The 21,610-nt window shown below is 37.4% G+C and overlaps 1 protein-coding gene across 1 annotated transcript in view; it reads left to right on the forward strand.

Annotated features, from left to right (window-relative positions):
* Nucleotides 1–21,610, forward strand: part of LOC114349633 (probable cationic amino acid transporter) — a 69,140-nt gene that overhangs the window by 37,484 nt on the left and 10,046 nt on the right. Inside the window, exons 3-6 of the mRNA XM_028300093.1 lie at nucleotides 15,023–15,078; nucleotides 15,185–15,291; nucleotides 18,821–18,964; nucleotides 20,262–20,433. Coding sequence (XP_028155894.1) covers nucleotides 15,023–15,078; nucleotides 15,185–15,291; nucleotides 18,821–18,964; nucleotides 20,262–20,433 — 479 coding nt within the window. The remainder of the gene's footprint in view (nucleotides 1–15,022; nucleotides 15,079–15,184; nucleotides 15,292–18,820; nucleotides 18,965–20,261; nucleotides 20,434–21,610) is intronic.

Raw genomic sequence — 21,610 nt, forward strand, 5'->3', positions numbered from 1 at the left:
TCGCTTCGTTTATCTGTAAACAAACTTTTGAAAATAATGACTAGATTTCGAGTTTTGAGCACTTTATTTAAAAAAAAAAATTGAACTCAAATTTTTTTTTTTCAATTTTGGGATAGTACCTACATTAGTAGAGCTACCTCCCCTATTAGTTTTATTTTACCGATTCTGGGACACCCTGTACATATATATTTATGAACTACATAAACTAAATACAAACATCCCCATCTATAAACTAAGCAAAGCTAGTGCTATGCTACATATGTTGTACTATGTCACATTGTCTAGAGACCTTACCTTGAACTTCGAAGAGCCCCAGCGAACTAGTGCTGCCGCGTAATCGATAGTGTATCGAATATTCATCGATAGCTTAACAGACGCCCTAAATTTATCAACTAATCGATTTATTGACAGGGGTATTATTACCTAGTAGACTAAGAGCTAGTGAACGCCAGACCTACGTCATTTATAAAAGCTGAAAGTTTGTCAGCGTATGCTCCCAATATAGGATGGAATGTTGGTGAATAATGAAGTTTGGGTCATCGTGGCTTTGGCAGCTATCCTAAAAAAAACTAATATTGTATACATATAAAATCAGCTTTTATGCTATAACGTAAGTCAACTTTCTGTATATTCAATAGACTGTAATTCTACTTACGTTAAACCATAAAATCTGATTTTTATGTAATATTTTGGCAATGATTAGAAGTTGTTTCCACATCAACCAGACGGTTTTGAAAGTTCCAACTCCTTGCCAGGTGTTATTTAGGATAGCTACCAAAGCCGCGATGACCCAAACTTCATGATTCACCAACATTCTATCCTATATTGGGAGCATAAGCTGACAAACTTTCAGCTTTTATAAAATGACGTAGGTCTGGCGTTCACCAGGTCTTAGTCTATAGGTAATTGTATCTATTAACTGATTGCCGTAAAACATGTCGTAGGTACCATCCTGTAGGCCTAAGATGCGCGCCGTGATAACTTTTATCGACGTCAAAATGTATGGGCAAAATCGATAAAATGGCGTGAGAACCGCTTATCACGGCGCGCATCTTAGGCCTACTGGATTGCATCTCAATCAGGTATGAAATACCTGCTTTATATTGCATAAACAAAAACATTAGATAGATTACATTTTGATGAAAAAGTCATCGATTATTATTATCGAGAGCCTTTTTGTAAAATTTAGTCTTTGGAGCATAATCGATTCATCGAAAATAGCGTCGATTCCAATCGACTATAAACAACGAATGCACCGCCCCATCTGTTTGCTTTATAGTCGATCACCTCGCCCGAGCAATCTGTTTATGTAAAGTCAACTTGAGACAGTAAGCGATTTGCCAACACAGTCTAAACACTTTAAAGCCTGAGAGACTCCGATAAACTAGGGCTTGGTCGTACTTTTTACACTACATGCCATCATAGTATTTATTAAATTCCCTGAAATTCGGTTTTGCATTCGTCATATTTTATTGCACTCACTGAAACCTTTCAAGCTCAACTCCACTCAGCTCATATTGAAGAGTGATTTTTATATCTACCATGTAAAAGGTGTACCTTTTCAGAAACCTAATCATTTGCAATAAAAGAACATTCTTGATTTTATTACAAGGTTTACTTTTAGAGATTTTTTTTTGTTTTTTTATCCACAATGAGGTAGCTCTTGACCTGTATCTCACCTGATGGTAAGTGATGATCAGGCCGAAGGATAAGATAACTTTTCTTCATCATCATCATAACTTTAGTCATAAACAGGACATAAAGTCCACCTTTTGTATCATTTTTAAGAGTTGCCAAGATTAAAATTACATTTTCTATCTAAATGTTGCCAACAATTCCTCGTGGCATAACTCGAGTGCGCTCTACATGTGAAATCGTGCGGCGACAGTGTCGGTGCACTTGGAAGTAATTACTCCAATCCTTTATAAAACAAATTGGAATTTTCCCATCAGCCAGCCGAACGAACCACTGAACTTGACAGCGGGGGAAATTATCACACTTCTGAACGTTAACGGGTTTAATAAGTTCAGATCGGACTTTTTACCCTACTGCCCGAAGGAGGGTCAGATTTCTAAAATCAATAGTATACTGGGTTGCACCTTCTTACTTTAACTTTGACAAATGTCAAGAATCTGTCAAACTCCGGTTAACGTTATAGTTACGGTCAAAAATAGGTGGTGCAACTCAGTCTTAGTGAAATAATATGTTTAAATATTAATTTGTTATTACGTATTTCATCAAATAAAAATACACAAGCTACTCAACTAGAAGATTATCTATTTTATAGTTATTGGATTCCGTGAGTGGAATAAAACGACATTACTGCATTGGACAACATCGCCTGTTCAGCAGTAAGATATTGCATTAGTATGACTTTTCACTAGACTAATATAAAATATTAAAAAATCTTATTAATTTCTAATGAGCACAAGAATTAAATATTTTTGCTCATAGACAGTTTGTTAAGAAAGCATGGCACCTTTATGATTATTCGGTTCTATATTGGCTCACATAAAATTCTAAATCCTATTCTTTGTCTTACTACCGATTTGTGTTCATAATAATCTCTATTCATAATTTTATTTTTCATACTTTTTTTATTCATACATTTTTATTACTACGATCGGAGCTCATAACAGTTAGTAATCATAATTTTTTTATCAATACTTTTACTACCAAGAACCATTTAAAATACATAATATTTATTTTCAGATCTTTTTAGGGTTCCGTAGCCAAAATGGCAAAAACGGAACCCTTATAGTTTCGTCATGTCCGTCTGTCCGTCTGTCCGTCTGTCCGTCTGTCCGTCTGTCCGTCTGTCACTCGTTACAGCGGGCGAGGGCTGCCCTCCCTCCGCGCCTCCGGCTTTTAAATTACACTCTAGGGGTAGGGCAGACAAGACTACGTGGAGTCGGTTTTGCAGCGATTCGTTTCTGTCACGTTAGTTTTGTGGCACAAAATATTGCCTGTTTTGGACCATTTCAAATTAATTTAATGTTAAAATACGATTTAATACGAATATAGACATCATGATTTTCAATAATATGGATAAATACACGTATGAGTAATAAATTTATGAAGACAAATATTAGGATACATCACATTTATGAATATTATAGTTATTTATTCGAATGATTATGAGTTTCGATCATTAGTATAGAAAAATATATGAAAACAAATATTAGTAAAAACTAAGTGTATGATTAGTGATATTATGAATATCAATGATTATGTTTTTAAATATGTAGGTTTTAAATTTTTTATGAAGAATGATCATTATGGTATCAAATTGTATGAGAAATATTTTCGGACCTCCAATGATAGGAATTGAAAAGTTATGTAAGAAAATGCGCTACCGATTATTCATATCCGAACACTTAAAAGACAATTTTGGAAAGGGCATTTTAATGTTTCGTTTAAATAATGTTCTATATCATGAACATCGTCCATTTATCACACTATCCTGTCCCCCTTTGACCCGCCTTAACCCCTTTGATCTTGCTACTGAGTATAATGCCCACTCGGACATATTATGTACCTTCCTTCATACATAAAAAACTATACACCTGAATATTTTCATGCAAATTTTACCCACATCACAATCTCACAAAGAAGTAGTACATCACTTAAAATAACCGACTGCGCAGATGACATATTACGAGTATATCCCATCCATCAGCATACCTAGACATTGTACTATTGTAGTGATAGTGATGTTTTAATTTATTTTTCAGTCATGATGTTTGCATGAAAAAATCACAGTTTCAATTTTTACGACGCTGTATGAAGTAACACATGCCACGAACTAATGGATAAAATAAATTGATTGGAAAAGCAGCCATCTATTTCTCAGAAGTTCTTGATAACATTGAGCTTTGTTTTTCATGTCCTTAAAAGCCTGTAATATGAGCTGTTTATCTTTTATCCTTCCTAGAATTTCTTAGAGCTCTCTTTCCTTAAAATAACTTGGTTATTTATATGATTGTTTATGGAGACGTGCAAGTCGTGCAATATAGTTTATAATAAACTTTTATTAGATGTGTTACTTTGATGGATTTTAAGCACGTAATATTTTGCACCCTTGCGCTTATTGCAAATGAGAGTTATGAGAATGAATGATGTACGCCGAAGCAGCAAATCAAACGCTCAGCGTTGAATAGAGCTTTGTGATTGGTTCTTGTGTCACCCTGTGCGTCCACGCGCACAGTGAGACCTCATAATAATGTTTTTTTATACGGGCGGTAGAGTCGAAGAACATGGAGGAAAGTACATTTTAAAACTAGGCTTCCTGAACACAGCATAATATCTTTTATATCCTGCTTAGGAATCCAATTTAATTCCTGCGGAACCGGAGAGGTCGATATACAAGTTGAACAACTTCTACGTACTTAATTAAGTACACAGTTTTCTTAAGCATTACTTAAATTACCTGAAAAAGTCTTTAAGAGCTGAGGTTTACATTAAAACTAAGTTTTAACGGCGAAAACACCCAAATTCTCCCTATTTCTAAATTGTTGTGCCAGACAGGGATTATAGTCGGTCTTTTTAATTATCTGCCAGCAAGCAATAACAATCCGAAATTGAATATTCAACCTTCTAATAACTATTTTAAATCTTTTATAAATAGCTTTACAAATTGGCCAATTTAAAATCCTCCATTTTAAATTGGTAGAAGCTTTGGGTATAATTTAAGATTAGAAATGTACTAAAATTACGACAGTCTAGAGACGACAAACGATAACATAAATCGCGTGCAGTCTGGATGCAATGCGGGCTCGGACTGACCGTTCCCTAGGGCAGGCGGTGGCAACCTTTTCATCAGGTAGAGTTTCCTCATAAATAAAAGTCTTATTTTTCATCTTGTATCCACATGTCACCAGCTCTGAATCTTTAATACGAGTAATATTATAAAGCTGAAGAGTTTGTTTGTTTGCTTGGACGCGGATAGCTGATTTATTGAGGATCGCTTTAGGCTAAATAACATCACCCTACACTACAGCCAATAGAGGCGGGAAGCAGTAAAGAAAAATGTTGCAAAAAAGGGAAATATATATTATTCAAACGATTTTCACACGTACTAAATCGCGGGCGCAGCTAGAGTTTTTATAATAAAATAAGGAACTGTAAAGCCGTAATTTTACATAAAAAGACTGTTGAACTTTAATTTTTAGCTCGCGAGCTACTGGTTGCCAACCCCTGCTTCAGGGCAAAGCGCGGCGCTAGGTTGTTATCGCGGCCTTGAGCTTGTTCAACGTAGAGTTTCACTTCTAAGTAGTTATTCTGGTGCCATTGGAAAGTTTCACGTGTGAAGGTTCAGTAAACTGCCCTACTTTAGTTATTGGAAAATGTTCTACCCACAGGTCGCCTTCCTAGAGAAAGTAATATAACATTCGTGACAGATTCAATTTCGTGATCACTTTGATCACAAAGTAATGTACTATCGGCCACAGATAAAGCTACCCATTTTCGTTTTTCTCACGCTCTCATGAAATGATGATTCTTTGCGATAGAACGAGACGACATGACTGGAAATTGGTAGCTGGAACTGTGGCCGATAGTACACGTCTATTAGATATTTTTTTATGCAAAATAGCTATTATTACAACGATATAAACGCTACAGTGTTTAATAGTTTAGTAGCTAGGTATATGTGCTGTCGTCTGTACGTAAAAAAAAGCCAGAGCGAAGAGATTTCAGACGAGAACTATTATAATTTCTTTGTCTACGGGGTTTTATCTGATACTAAATAAAGTCTAGAAAAATCTTACAAGCTCTAGAGTTATTACAGATCCTTCATCTGAAGCTAGAATATCCCAATAAAATCATCATAAGGAAGTAATCAAAACGAGCGAACGGTGAGTGATTGAGTTTCCTCGCGCCAATAAATACAAGACGTCCATATCATAGCCTCCATTCCAGAACCTTTCTGCCCCATCGGCCGTCAGTTCTGCGTACTATGTGCCCTGCCCATTGCCACTTCAGCTTGCCAATACGTCGGGCTATGTCAGCGACTTTGGTTCGTTTACGGATCTCCTCATTTCTGATTCGATCTCGCAAAGAAACACCAAGCATAGCCCTCTCCATAGCACGCTGTGCAACTTTGAGCTTCTGTATAAGGCCTATAGTGAAACCGGAAAACGCAGCGTGGGACGTCCACCTACAAGGTGGACCGACGACATCGTAAAGGTAGCAGGGAAGCGCTGAACGCAGGCCGCTACCAATCGATCAACATGGAAAGCATTGGGGGAGGCCTATGTTCAGCAGTGGACGTCCTGTGGCTGAAATGATGATGATGATGATGATGATATCATAGCGCCGGGCAGCACGGAAATAGATATCGGGCACTCGTAAATCGTATTTGTGACCATGCATTTTTGCATTTTAATTACTTCTGTCCTGGGGCTTTTCTCTGTGTATTTGAGAAATAGTATACAGTATAGGCCTGCATGGAATAACATCTTCTTCTTAGTCGGGCACTCTTGTCAGAGTGGTCGTGGTTGCGCTGACGAGGTACATAGTGGGGTGATGTCATATCCAAGGGTAGCTCTCCTGGCGATGTGCTTCCATTTCTGACGGTTAGAGGCGTCGTGAGTACACTGGACCATGGTGGACTCAGTGGCCTTCGTGATGGCGTCTATCCAGCGGGTTGGCGATCGACCGCGTGCTCTCCTGCCTACTGCCAGAGATAGGCTTGAATGGAATAATATAGGAGGCTTTAAAACAGTAAACGAATTTGTACATGTTACCTAAGTGTAACGGTTCTGGTAAACACCACTTGACATACGAAGTCGCTCTATAATCTTATTAGGGCTGCATTATCTTTTAACTTGAAGAATTACCTTGTCATTTTGGCATATTTCCCATACTGAAACTGTCAACGTTCTAAAGTTACTTTTTGGATTCGTGTCCACGATTCGGGGTCCCCTAGCTGCGGGGACTCCAAACTTGTAAGCGTCAAAACCAAAAAATTTGGTCGTATAAATTGATTGTGGCCCAACAATTTTTTATACAGGGCCCATATAAGGCATGCTACGTACTTTATTCTGTTAAGTTACTTAAGGGTAATTTGTTAAGAATAGTAGGACTGAGAAATACCAAGTCGCAATCGCTTCTGCTTACATAGTCTAGGCTTTAGATCTGATTCCGATCTTTTTCAAAATGGCTCTGGCGGGTCACGCACAAATAGGTACCCTAATTAATTTAATTTAATGATGCTTGTAAATCTGTCCAGTAAATTTCAAATTTGAAGAAGGTTGATTACCTTCCCTAGTGAGCCCTTGAGACAAGCTAGACTATTAATCAGAACCCTCATAATATCAAAATATGGTAACTCAGTTACAATCCCATACAATCCCCAGGTTGTCAAATATATTATTACAGAGATATTTGGGATGTATTTAAAAGATATTTCGGTTCAATCAATTATTAGCGGTTATCCCAACATCCTGTATCGGCTTTTATACCGATTAGTCTTCGTTCGAAAATACAAATAACAAACTCAAAACGAAATAAAAATAGCTAACTGATTCCCTGTTGGAAAGAAATAAATTGTATGTTCGGCAAACGGTAATACTCGTATATTATTTAACGATCGGTTCTTTTAAATTGACTGGTGCAATTAATCATGAATGGAACGTGCATTATAGAGGTACATTTGATTGTTCTAATGTACATGATTGTAAAATGCGAGAGTCAGAATCCTGCCTTCATTGGCTTCAGTTTTGCAAAAGTGTCAATACCTACGTATGTAACATTACGAGTATTTATACTCTATCAATGAGTGCCAATATGTAAGTCTGACTGACTGACTGACTGACATATCAAACGCACAACCCAAGGCACTCGGTCTAGTGACTCCAGTAAGTAAGTACATAGGTGTCTTAAGAGGTCTAGGAGCGTGCCTAGGAAAGGATTTTTCAAAATTCACGGGGATGAAACGAGGGCCCAAAGTTTATAATATGCGGATCCAAGATTACAGACTATCTTAACTGCAACTTCTCAGGAATATTCCTATAGGTGTTAATACACACGTGTTTTAGGTTTTCCCAGAATTCACCCTAAAAGGGGAAAATGGCGTGACAAAGTCTGAAAATCAAAATATGTATTTCTATGGTTTATAGGGTCGCTAATTACGAAAATGGAGTCGGTTAAAAATACGCGATAAAGAATTTCTGTGATCGAACGAGTTTCACGCGGGCGCAGCCGCGAGCCAAAGCTAGTGTTCCGTTATGTGCTGTAGTATCTTTAAAGGTCTTTCAGGCGTCATGTTATGTCGAAGTATTATGGCCGTCACCCGTAGAGGCCACGGCAATGTCACCTGCGTGCACCTTCCTAGGAATATTCCAGTTACCTACATCACTATGACCTTGGCTGTCAGTGTCGAGTAGTTTGCACGAACGTAACACGATATTGGAAGTGCATCGTGATAGATTCAATGGATGTACACATATTTGTGCCGGTAAGGGTGTTGTTACAAATAATACGAGTAGTGTTATGGAACAATACAGTGGATAATCTGAATATGTTACTGCAAGTGACATACTTGAATGTGGATTTCTTTCTTGAATGCCCTTATTACAGAACATTTAAAACTTGATTCAGTCCAAACCGACATAAATTCTGCTTAAGGGTTTAAATTTAAGGGTTGATTTTTCAATCGTCGTATAATTTTTAACAGAAAAAAACGCCCTTTTTCACAATCATTACTATGAGGTTTCACAGTGCGCATGGACGCACAGGGTGACAAACGAACCATACACAGAGCTCTATTCAACGCTGTGCGTTTGATTTGCTGCTTTACTTAAGTATCGTTTGTGAACAGGTGTAGGGTTGCTAAGTTTGGCTTTTTACGATCGTGTCTGGCCAAATATTATCTCATCCGGCCTGTCCGGCTTTTGTTAGACTTTTTATGTGCAGTAGACACTGGCTAACATGAATATAAAACACTTCAGCTTACTAATCCGTCGGGATATATCAACGACTTTAGGGTCATAATATAAGTATAAAATTATGAGTATAACATCAGTGTAAGTATAATACTTTCATCAGATTCTTACACCGACTTCCACGAACATCATAAATTAAGTAACACCTACGCAACTACGAGCGTGAACTTTCGTTCGGGAAATTCGAGCTGGCGATAAACTTTGAGGGAAGTTTCCCAGAAAAATACATTGTTACCGAAGTTTTACAGGCTAGTCGAAACCACGGTAAACGTGTTTAATTCTATTGTGAACAAAGTTCGCGCTACACCTTCAGAAATAACACGAGGTTTGTTGATTGAATGTGTTAAATGGACAAGTTATAAAGTACACTACGTACCTAGGTAAAAGCATTCTTTTGTTAACAAAAGGCTATCATCAAGTCGAAATAAAATCGAAATGAAAATAGTCTAATTTATTTTCATGGTATGACGTTAGTTATTGTATCATAAACACAGGCACTCTAATATTAAAATACACCCCTAGGTACAATTTATTGATGACAATTCGTCGAATCTACAAGGCTGAATTGCACCACCTAATTTTAATGGGTAACTATAACGATAACCGGTGTTTTTTGTATGGAGTTTGACAGATTTCTGACGTTTGTTAAAGTTAGAGTAAGATGGTGCAACCCAGCCTAAGTCAAACTTTTTTATTGTATTTTTGTCACCCGCTAATTTAATTTTATACACAGCATTTAGCTATAAGAAATATTATTCTAGGCATTCTAATTTCTAAGAATAAAGCCTATGTTAAGTAGCAGTCGTGAATGCGGTGCTACGCCATGGTGAACTGTAGTTTTCTTAAGTAGTATTATTCTGGGGTGTAATGTATACGAGTAGGTACATACGTTTGCAAGTGCGCAGTGCCTATAACAGGGATGTTATGGATATCCGTAACCGTAACCGAAACTATCGGATATCCGAAATAAAAAAATATCCGAACCGTAACCGAAACCGATTCAAAAGTTTCGGATAAACGCGGAGTCTAAATCTTAATATTTTTTGATATTTGTTACTTGTCTGGCATCCCCTGGCACCATCTAATATACTCGCCTGTTTTACCTTTATCATAGGTGTCGTCATAGTACATAAAGTGGCTATGTGGGTCGCGCAGCATCTTGGTATTTGAATTTTACATTTTTAAAATTCAAATCCGTAACCGAAATTATCCGAAACTTTCGGATAATCCGAAATGATATTTTCATATCCGTAACCGTATCCGAAATCGGTATAATATTATTCCAATATCCGTAACCGTATCCATAACCTAAACTAGATATGCTTAACATCTCTAGCCTATAATAGGTATTCGACAGACCTGCACCTAATGGCTCGCTTTGGGACTAATTACTAATTACAGCAGTTACTAATTGACGGTGGGAAGGTATGCGACCAATGATGGGCTGCCGGAGATGTAAGAGCCGAAACATCTGATTAGGCTTAATGAAATTGCTGAAATTTTCCCTGATATTCATGAGCTGCTGATACAAGCGGGGTAAATTCAATAGCTGCTTATTACCATTGTTAGTTTTTAAGAATTTATTTACATCTAGGTGTACCTAACTAAAATTATATGTTCATCAACAGTTCGTCGTAAATGACGCCCAATTTGCTTAGAAAGTTTTATATTATTTATAGCTTTTGCCCGCGGCTTCACCCGCGTGAAATTCAATTTGTCACATGGTCATAATTATAGCATTTAAGTTATTCTGGGTTATAAACAATAATACTGTAAAGTTTCATCGAAATCCGTTAAGTAGTTTTTGCGTGAAAGAGTAACAAACAAACAAAACATCCACAAACTTACGGGTAGCATTAGTAGGTTATTATTTTACTCATCATTATCATCATTTCAGCCATAGGACTTCCACTGCTGAACATAGGCCTCCCCCAATACTTTCCACGTACGCAGAACTGACGGTCGATGGGGCAGCAAGGTTCTGGAATGGAGGCCGCGTACCGGAAAACGCAGCGTGGGACTCCACCTACAAGGTGGACCGACGACATCGTATTTTACTAATAGGTTTTGCAACTTTTTTGTTTCTTAAATTCTCCATACAAAACGGCAATTTCGTAAATACCTTATTAACACATTGCATGTGCCAATTTTAAACGTTTTCCGTAGTATGAAAATCATTGTACTAACCAATGCCGCTATTTGTGGTCGAAGTGGTTATCACCCTGACCGCGTATCGGCCGATGAGAGCCATCGCGTGATTCCGGGATTATTAACTAAAAATACATAAGGAAATACATAAATACGTTTCTATGTTTGTATAAGTAGCAATTATAAAAAAATACGATTTGAGGCTTTTAATTTTTTTTCGGGGCTCAATGTAAACAGCTAGAATTCGCTGCTGTCTTTCTGAAACCTATAATCCGGGCCTCTTCAAAGCACGAGTGACTAGGCATTTACTAGGCAGGTATGATACGCTAGACTTCATCTCACTTAACATCAGGTGCTATTGCAAAAATTGTTTACAAAATCCATGAAACGAATTTTCATTAAGTATATTATAATTTGATATGAAGACTACCTTGTAAAATTGGCACAGAACTCACGCTTGCAAACGACGTCTTCCATACTTTGACAACTTGAACACGAAACTGAAGACACGCTCAGACCTAATGCCGGTAAATTGGCTCCAAGTCTTGGACCCAATACACCAATGGTAAGGCCAAGACCGATCTACACATTGGTGTATTCGATCCAAGACTATAACTTGGAGCCAATATACCATATGTGTCGTGCTGGCATAAGGATCAGGGCTCGGGCACGTTTTTTACGTCACAAGACCTTTAGAAATAAATAGTTTTATTTATGTAGGCGTAATATAAGTTGTTTTTACATCATTTTATATTACTTATTTACATCAAATTGACTGGCTCGTCTCAAGCCAGGCAGTGTAAGCTTAAACTTATTATTTCTAATAAAGGTTAATGAGGATTATACTTGAAATTAAAATAAAATATAATAAAACATCATAAACAAAACAAGGTCCTACAAATTAGTTTGGCTAAAAAGAGCTTAAAAGCTGGTAAGAAAATTGGTACCTATTAAATTCATAACTCCTTACAAAGCTTACTTAATTAGAAACAAACACTGAAATGCTCTTATTTTTTAATTTAAAACTAATATTCTTATTTTTGAGTTTAACAATACAACGTGCTCCTTCTGATTTTCGGAAATTTTAGAGTTATTCTATGAATAAAAACTAGGAAAAATGTTTTAAGAACATGTGTAGGTATTTTTACATGGTTATTTAATTAAGGTGAATTATTATTTCCTGGCGTGATCGAATCAGAAATGAGGAGATCCGTAGGAGAACCAAAGTGACTAAAAAGCGCTAAAATCAAGTGACAGTGGGCGGGGCACATAGCTCGAGAGCTGATGGCCGCTGGGGCAGGAAAGTTCTTGAGTGGCGACCACGAGCCGGAAGACGTAGCGTAGGCAGGCCTCCCACTAGGTGGACCGACGATCTGGTGAAGGTCGCGGGAGGTACCTGGATGCGAGCGGCGCAGGACCGGTCTTTGTGGACATCCTTGGGGAAGACCTTTGTCCAGCAGTGGACGTCTTTCGGCTGAAACGAACGAACGAACGAACGATTATTTCCTATGTAGAAAAAAAATTGTTGAATTAAAAAAATATGCCATTCGATTCTTTGAAGTGGTTTTATTAATAGGTACCCTAGAGTTCCAAGGGAATCAAAAAGACCACGTTGTATATTACTAACTTTACATATAGAGACAAAACTTTTCCCTGTGATATTCCTAGGAATATTTTTGCCAATACTGCCAAGTTATGTGTCGTTTTGTAAAGATTTCCTTCACAATTTGTTGTGTCAGTGCCACACCTGTGTCACGCTGTGGAAGCGAACGGGAATGTGCCCGCTGCACGTTGGATGAAAGGCATTCATGCCTTTGAACGTTCGACTTCTGACTTATTCACGTAACATTTTTAAAATTTTGGATGTTGTAACTTAAGTAAATACTTTAAACACCTGAAAAATCGTAGTCTGGTGCAATGGTGGTCTGGCACAGTGTATAAAAAACTGTCAAATCTGACAGACACTGAAAATGGATTTGATTTCAGTCCACACAATAGTTTAAGCCAATCAGTTTCGATTGATGTTCCGAATAAATGCTGTAAAACCTTAACTTCGTCACAAAATATCGAATCACATTCGGAACACGGGGGCCTCGTATAGCGTTCGTTAATTGTTTTGTTTTGGCATGAATTATTCAAAGCCGATTGTGAACCAGGTCAGGGAGTGGTTCAGCTTTGCTTGGTAAGGGATGCGTTTAATTTCATAAAAATGAAACATAGAGTCACGTTTCGTTACACTTTTCGGGAGTTTGTGCCTTTATAGATTCAAATGACACGAAAATACGAATTTATCAGCTCAGTGGCTGATACGGATGGATCCATCTCTGTGGCAAAATTTCTCTACAGTCGTTACTCGATATTACTATAAAATCTCGGTCAACCGCAATTTATGGCAGTACACTAAGTATAGATAGCACTTTTAGTTGCTTTTCTATATAACGTCCTAACGCACCTACATTATGTAAAGATGTTTTAGAACATCTCTCAAAATTCCTCTACATTTTCAACCACATATCGGGAATATCGCCGTAACCTAATTCTAGAACATTTTAGGATGACGCGATGCAAACTGTAAGTGGATTTTAGGGTGACTCGATTATTCTGCCTACCCGCGGCAGATGTGTAGTTTTGTAACTCGTATTTGAGTTGCGCCCAGCAAAAATCTAATTCCGATGCAGTCGGGTAGTAATCGAGGAAGGACGGAGAACGGTAACTAGTTCATCGGCAATTGACGGTCTAAGCTGTGACGAGATTTTGCGGCCTGAGGGGATCTAGCGACCGGCAATTTTAAAAATAACGGATAAGATCCAGGACACGGTGAAGCTTTTTTCTTTTTGCTTGCAATATTGACACGTTAGGTTACGTAAAATACAAGAGCTCTGCTGCTGAAATTATTTTGACGATACTAAATACAGTGACATCTTGTAGTTAGTGTTATATTGAAACATATAAAAAGTGACTGACTGGCTGACTGACATAGTGATCTATCAATGCACAGCCCAAACCACTTAACGGATTGAGCTGAAATTTGGCATGTAGATGTTATGACATAGGCATCCGCTAAGAAAGGATTTTATGAAAATCCACCCCTAAGGGGGTAAAACGAGATCCACGCGTACGAAGTCGCGGGCGGTCGCTAAAGTATAGTGACTCTTACCTACCAAAATATAATGGACAGACGAATTTTAGAAAGCCGAAATTTAGAATCACTGAAACAGTTTCTATCCATAACGACTTCAGTCCCTAAAATGTATTTACACTGAACTAAAGCGGGGTTTATGACATATCCAGCTTACTAATAGTATGCTAGTTCCCAGCATACATCGGTTTCCCAAAACCAGGCATTAGCCTGCCCTAAATCCAACTACTTACTCGCAAAATGCGATGTGATATTCCGAATACTAATTGCCCGGCTGTGTAACGCGAGTAGTTTGAATATTAAAGCAATCGGAACTAGGCTACGATCCGCGTTAATAGAGTTTGGCAATTTAGCTAAATAAGTATGATTTGATTCTTCCGATGCGGATAGTCAAATACATAACAAAGAAAGGGAAGTTAAATGTTATGGAAGGGAAGTTATATGCTATTTCGTTGTTTATTTGCATCTATAACGACAGACATGTTGTCTTTTCTGAGACGAAAAACCTATGAATTACCTATTTCTATCCCTTTCAGCTCTCTCCATAGTGGCACTACTTGAATGTATTGTACGAAATGGCTGTCACCGCAATCAACAGATTTAAATGATGCTCTTTTTAATATGCCTTGAAATACATATACTTACATTAAATTTTTGTTATCTACAGTTTTAGTCACAATTTTATCCCTTTGTAAGCCATAACTCTTGTTGACCCTATAGCAACTCTATTCCACTTCCAAAAATTCAGCTCCATTTAAAAAAAATGCAAACAATGTGTGTTTTGTTTCAGAGCACAAGCCAAGGCATGACGAGCCAACACGTGATGGTTCGCCGAGTGACTCGCAGGTAACAAGCTAGCGATGCTGGGCGTCCTGGCAAGCGCGAAAGGCCGGCCGACATATCTTATAAACCATACATTTCTCGTGTAAGCCATAACTTGGTTATTTCCTAGCAGTTCCCCTGATTCGGACGACTCTATGGATTCCCACGCCGAAGACGAGAGCGACGGACGCGACGACACATTCCTGGTGAATTCCAACAACGAGAACAAATTCTATGGTAAGACCTTTTGATTTGCGACCTTATTTTATTGCTCAAGCGAAAATGCTGGCTTTGCGAGTGTTAACCCTTAACTGGTATCGTAAATTGTATACACGTAACTGTTATCGTGGGGGCCGCGCGGCCCCCATACTATTTTTGCTTCTAGCAAGCATGTTTTACCTATATACTTGAATAAATGCTCATAAATGATAAATATCAGGCTCGTTCTATGTAATCATTTAGTTTTTATTTTATTAAATCTTCCTACTTATACAGTGTGTCCGGGCATGTAGTGATCAAACTTTAAGGGCGTAATCTATGGGCAATTTTATCGATGAAAATACTTCAAATTTAGGGCTTCACCCATTTCTCGCAAAATTACAAGGATTTAAGTTTTTAATTTTTAGTAATAAGCAAACATTTTATATCATGCGATAGCCAATAAAATTATCTATTAGTAGAAGTAAAAAACAAACAATATTATTGGCTATTGCATGATATAAAATTTTTGATTATTAGTGTTAAGCTAGCCACGCTATCACTTGTTTTTGAAGGAAGAGGTGAAAACTTAAAATTCAAAACATAAATCCTTGTAATTTTGCAAGAAATGGGTCAAGCCCCAAATTTGAAGTATTTTCATCGATAAAATTGTCCATAGATTACGCCCTTAAAGTTTCATCACTACATGCCCGGACACACTGTATAGTTCAAGACATTACATAATAGTAACAACTTTTTACGTAATATTTTTTTAACGTTACAAATATCTATGAAACCTATCGTTTAGAAAGTTATAACCAAAAATATTATTATTTTAATTAATCCATAATAATGTGAACATAATAATAAATAACGTTTAAATGTAATGTTTAATAAAAATAATAATTACTTTATATAAATAACATAAATATTATGTTGACAAACATTAGCAGGTGCTGGTGGATTTTCAAACCACTTGTATTTGTTTTTTCATAGTAGCAGGATTGACTAGGTCCTATAACATCTTCATTTTCACTCCCTGAAGAAAAAACTTCAGAATCAGAATCAATTTCCTCATTATCGACAGAATATTGGTTATTGGGTCTTTACAATGACCTATAATTTTATTATCACTGTATTCTTCTTCTGGCATGCTAATAATCACTAATTTGGAATCAAACACTTTGTTCTAGGTATCTTCTATTATTTTATCACTTAAAAGTCATCAATACTGCAAAAAATTGCCATGAAAAAAAAACTAACGTAACTGGTATTGTGGGGGCCGCGCGGACCCCAACACGTGCATTTCTTCGTCCTGGTGAATGATGCAGTGCTGAAACGCCTGCACCAGACGTGAGTAGCGCCGAAATGAGAATACCAAAAATTTTGGCTGCCCACGATGCGTAGTTTCTTAGAAATCAAAACAAAGATACCAGTTAAGGGTTAAAAATTGATTGTCCTCTAAAAAGGACTCGCACTAAAATGTAGAAAGCCTAATCAGTAATTTATTAAAAAATGACCATTCTGCTCGCTACCGTATTCCATACAGTGTTACAAAAACACTATAGTCAAGTAGGTACCTTTGCACTATGTTTTGAGTCTAAGTTCACCTTTGTAAACTAGACTCATCTCTTTTTCGGCCTCCATACGTTGGGTCAGGGTACTAATGACCTCAGAAAGAGCGGGGCGAACACCCCGCCTTTACCTACGTTAGTGCGACAAACGTTACATCGAATTTTGTTTCTTCGAAAACCTTTCTGCGAAGTTACTATACTGCGACGCCTTGTTATATCGATGCCTTGTTACTGCGATGTTACGTTACATCGAAAAACTTTACTGCGAACGATTTTGTAGTCGTATTTTATAATTTATTTATATTTATGTTTCTATTCTTATGTTATTTAATCAAAGATGTAACTGTTAAATAGATGTAATAAGTAAATAAAATGTAATGTATTTATAATCTTATTTCATCTATAATTTTGTACCGCCCACTTTATTCTATGTATGTATGTATGTAATTTCATTTTTTTATCTATCTGCTAAGTCAAATCAGTAAAATCGTTCGCAGTAAAGTTTTTCGATGTAACGTAACATCGCAGTAACAAGGCATCGATATAACAAGGCGTCGCAGTATAATAACTTCGCAGAAAGGTTTTCGAAGAAACAAAATTCGATGTAACGTTTGTCGCACTCACGTATGTAGGTAACCCCGCCTTCGAGGAGAGGGAGGCGGTTCGGCGCGAGGCTCGTGAAACTGTGGTCCAGCTGTGGGCAGACCACCTCGCCGTTGCCGAGTCGGGCCGCCGAACCTTGGATGCGTTCGCGCCGACCATAGAAAGGTGGCTCGAGTGCCCGCACGGGTACCTACCACTTTTTTCCCCGTAAAAAAGTGTACTAATGACACATTGTTCTTTCTCTCTAATGTTGAGCGTGAGTAAAAATTACGTGTCTCAGTAAATTATATGGATTAAATTAATACTTAATTATTAGAGTTAGACCATTTTCACATACCTTCAGCAAGGCGTGAAGCTGAAAGATAAACTCGTATAACTACGTAGTCAGTCAATGCAAATGAAGGTTTTTTTGTAGATAATTTAGGTCTATTATCGTAAGTTCTCTGTCAATAATATAGCATTTTTATGTAGGCTCTTAGTTTTAAAACGACTGCCGCTGTTTTTAAGAATTAGTAGGTAGTTGAAAATGAATTCGTTTATTAATTCAGAAAGATTGCTTATAAATAATACCTTTTCACAGTTCGCAATCGCAATCATTTAATAATTACAATCCCTTTGAACCTGATTGCTACGGGTGTTGAAATTGGATAAGGGAACCTTTCTTTTTAATCTGCTTTAAAATCGAATAATCAATTAAAACAATTCTGAGGAAAAATCACTGTTAGTGATTACAATACAATACTCTCATAAATACAATTATATAAATACAATTATAATATCGCAACGAGTCTGAGTAAAACAACTTTTGCTTTGGTTATTACTAAAATAAAGTTTCGCATACGACATACTCGTGCATACAGAGATAAACTAATTCGTGCCAAATCAGATGCTAGCGAACCCTTATGATGTTGCTTTTAAATCATGATTGCCGATGTCGGCTTCACATTCAAGGTGCCCATCTCCGTTTTATATGTATTTATCAGTACAAACCATAAAATAAACAATTACATAATATTGTGGGAGCTAGTGTGAAAAGTAAACATTCGGCCACACCAACCCGTGCAACCTGCGCGCGCGATGGCGATCAGATGACGTGTATGAATTTGAGCGATGAGTTCACATCTACGCGTCCTAAGGTGGAATTGTGTAAAGCAATCGTTATCATTTAACAGTTCATAACGTACGATTATTCTGTCAAACGCTTTGTTTAACAGACTTTATCGTACGTTATGAACTGTCAAAAGATTACGATTGCTTTGTAAAGTTTACACTATTCCACCTTTGACATTGGTCGCCGCTCGCTACGATCTATGCACCAACACCATCGCGTTGGTGTGGCCGAAGATTAAGTGTACAGAACTTTTGAAGATACCTACTTCTTTTTTCACCAGGCGCTGTGCCCGGAGGCACTTCTGGCAACACCACCCGCTGCGGCCGATTCTTCGGCGCCATCTACCGGCAGCTCTACGCGATGTCCTACCTCTGCCCTGGGTTCTTCCCCTGGGTTGACAACGGTCCTGCTACGAGTCAGTCAGGTCAGTTCAATTGACACATAAAATCCGTTGAATTTGCCTTTGAATTGGTAGGTACTCTTGAAGTAAATCGGCAATTTTTGTGGCAATGCCTACTGTTGTGGTCTGGTGGGTATAAGATCTTTCTTATTCTTATTCTTAAAATGTAAATTAAATAAGGGTTCCTTATCAGGACTACGGAACCCTAAAATAGGTTACTTTTAATTTGAGTTTTCTCAAGTTATTTCCTTCACAGCTCCATCATTAGACAACTTTACCCTACCTGTAATACCACCCGACTTTACATCTTATGAACCGGGAAGTGTATTGGATTTCTTTGTTAATTTGTGTATACGTGGAAGTAATTTAATTAAGTGTTATAGAGAGGATCAGTCTTGCTCGAGTTAATTATTATTAGAAGTCACCAGGATGGAGTTGATAAAATTATTTCCAAAAAAAAATGTATCCCTACTGTTAATTATAATAAAAAATAATTTCGAAAACTTGTATCGCGCATAGAATTTATTCCTCTTTTTTTCTGTTTGCGCTACAAGCTTTCGAAATTATTTGAACCTTGCATACAATTATTTTTTTCGTTTTAGTACAACTGCATTTCAGAATTAAAGCTTGTTTTTAAAAAAGTTTTTTTTATTATTATTTTATTTTATACTTCTTAGTTGTTTCTTAATCTCAGAGCCCCAAGTGCTCGGGAAAACAAATCCAACGAACCCAAACTCGATAAGTTTCCGCCGTGTCGCTTAGGAGTTCCTATGGCCACCTCCTGACTCCATCATCAGACCAGCTCAATGGTACCATAACATTGCATTGTCATCGTACTTACATAAGTATGCCAAATTTCAGCTTAATCGGTTGAGGAGAACTAGTCTTAAATTCAGTTGCAAGATTTGTCCCACTTACCTACTAACAAGTGAAGTCAATATAAAGCTTGTAATAATAATAAAAAGAGATATAGGGTAAAAGTCCCAGAAATTACATTGCATATAGTTTTTTTTTAAATCATTTACTGTTTTATCATGAACTAGCTGACCCGGCGAACTTTGTTCCGCCTTAATGGCAATAAATAAGCAGATTTATTCAAACATACAAACAGTGGACTTTATACTATTATGTAAATCCACGGGCTGCAAGCCTCTGGCGAAATCTATTTAAATAAATTTTCCAATATTTGATTGTTTCGTAAGTCACAAAAAAACCTTATGCCTGTAATGAAAGTAGGTTGGCAGAATTTTCGTATTGAATCCCTTCACTATTACTATCTCATCTATCGCTTACGTCATACGAAACGTACTAATATTCGCAGGAATGTTCGTGCTGAAGTCGTTCGCGACTATGTTCGTGATGATCATGCTGTTCGACGTGCTCGCCGCATACTGCAGCCCCGGATCCTCCACCTTCGTCACCGTGCTGATGGTCATCCTGCTGATCGGCATCATCATGCTCCTGCTGATGATTTCTAGGAAACCTCAAAACCGGTACGTAATTTTTTCTTTTCTTTTCAGGTGACTAATGCCCGTTTTCACCATCAATCTCCAAGTGACCCCTATGGTAACACATAACAGGCAATTGTTTTCAAAGGGGTCACTTAAAAAAACATCGCATAAAAGCCTAGGTTCTCGTCGTCGAATCGCTGTAATTGGATTTTATGTAATGACTAGCTTTCCGCCCGCGGCTTCGCCCGCGTGGAATTTTGTCTGTCACAGAAAAACTTTATCGCGCGCGTCCCTGTTTCAAAAACCGGGATAAAAACTTCCTATGTTCTTTCCCGGGACTCAAATTATCTCTATGCCAAATTTCATCAAAATCGGTTGCGAGGTTTAAGCGGGAAAGCGTAACAGACAGACAGACAGACAGAGTTACTTTCGCATTTATAATATTAGTTGGGATAACAGTTAAAGAATTAGATTGTATCGAGTTGATCTTCGTCCTAAATTCATAACTCTTTTTTCAAGATAAAATGTAATTTTTTTAACTGTCTTGTTATTGATGTAAATTGTAGATTATAACTTAGGTGTGTCTTCTGCTGTTTCACTCCGTGGAAAATTTTCTCGTATCAACAGGTTTCAAGACGCCATCGGGCCCAAACAGGTTGTCCTCACAACAGTCGTCGAGAAATCACAGTCGATTTTGCTTTTACATTACTTTTATGATTTTGGATTGTAATTGCAAGAAATGAGTTCACAACCCTAGTCCATTGAAGTAATATTACTACGTATAGAACAGACATCGCGAACAAAATATGTACAGTGCGGGGTGCGGGGCGGGAATTTGACGGACAGCTGTCAGTCAAATCCATGACTATCAAGTTTCATAATTTATGGCGATAAAATCTGCACCAGAAAATGTCGTACTTCATTGATAGGATTGCACGAATAGTGACGTTCCTGCGGTCGCCTCATCATAGACATTGTGAATCGATTGTGAAAATAAACAAATCGGCTAAATTGTGTTAAATTTTCATGGTGCTCAATAGCAAAAAGGTTCAGCTACACACACCGGCAGATTTAGAGGAACGGAAAAAAAAGCATCAATATCATCATTATTTTAGGAAAAAAATGCCTAATTATGACATTATTTTTTAATTTAATTCTAAATATAAAAAAAATAATTGCCAACAGTATATTTTTTTAATTATTTTGTTTAAATTACCCC

This window comes from Ostrinia furnacalis, unplaced genomic scaffold (genome assembly GCF_004193835.3).
Source record: "Ostrinia furnacalis isolate ACB-3 unplaced genomic scaffold, ASM419383v2 OfSCF0069, whole genome shotgun sequence".
In the NCBI taxonomy this organism is placed as follows: domain Eukaryota; kingdom Metazoa; phylum Arthropoda; class Insecta; order Lepidoptera; family Crambidae; genus Ostrinia; species Ostrinia furnacalis.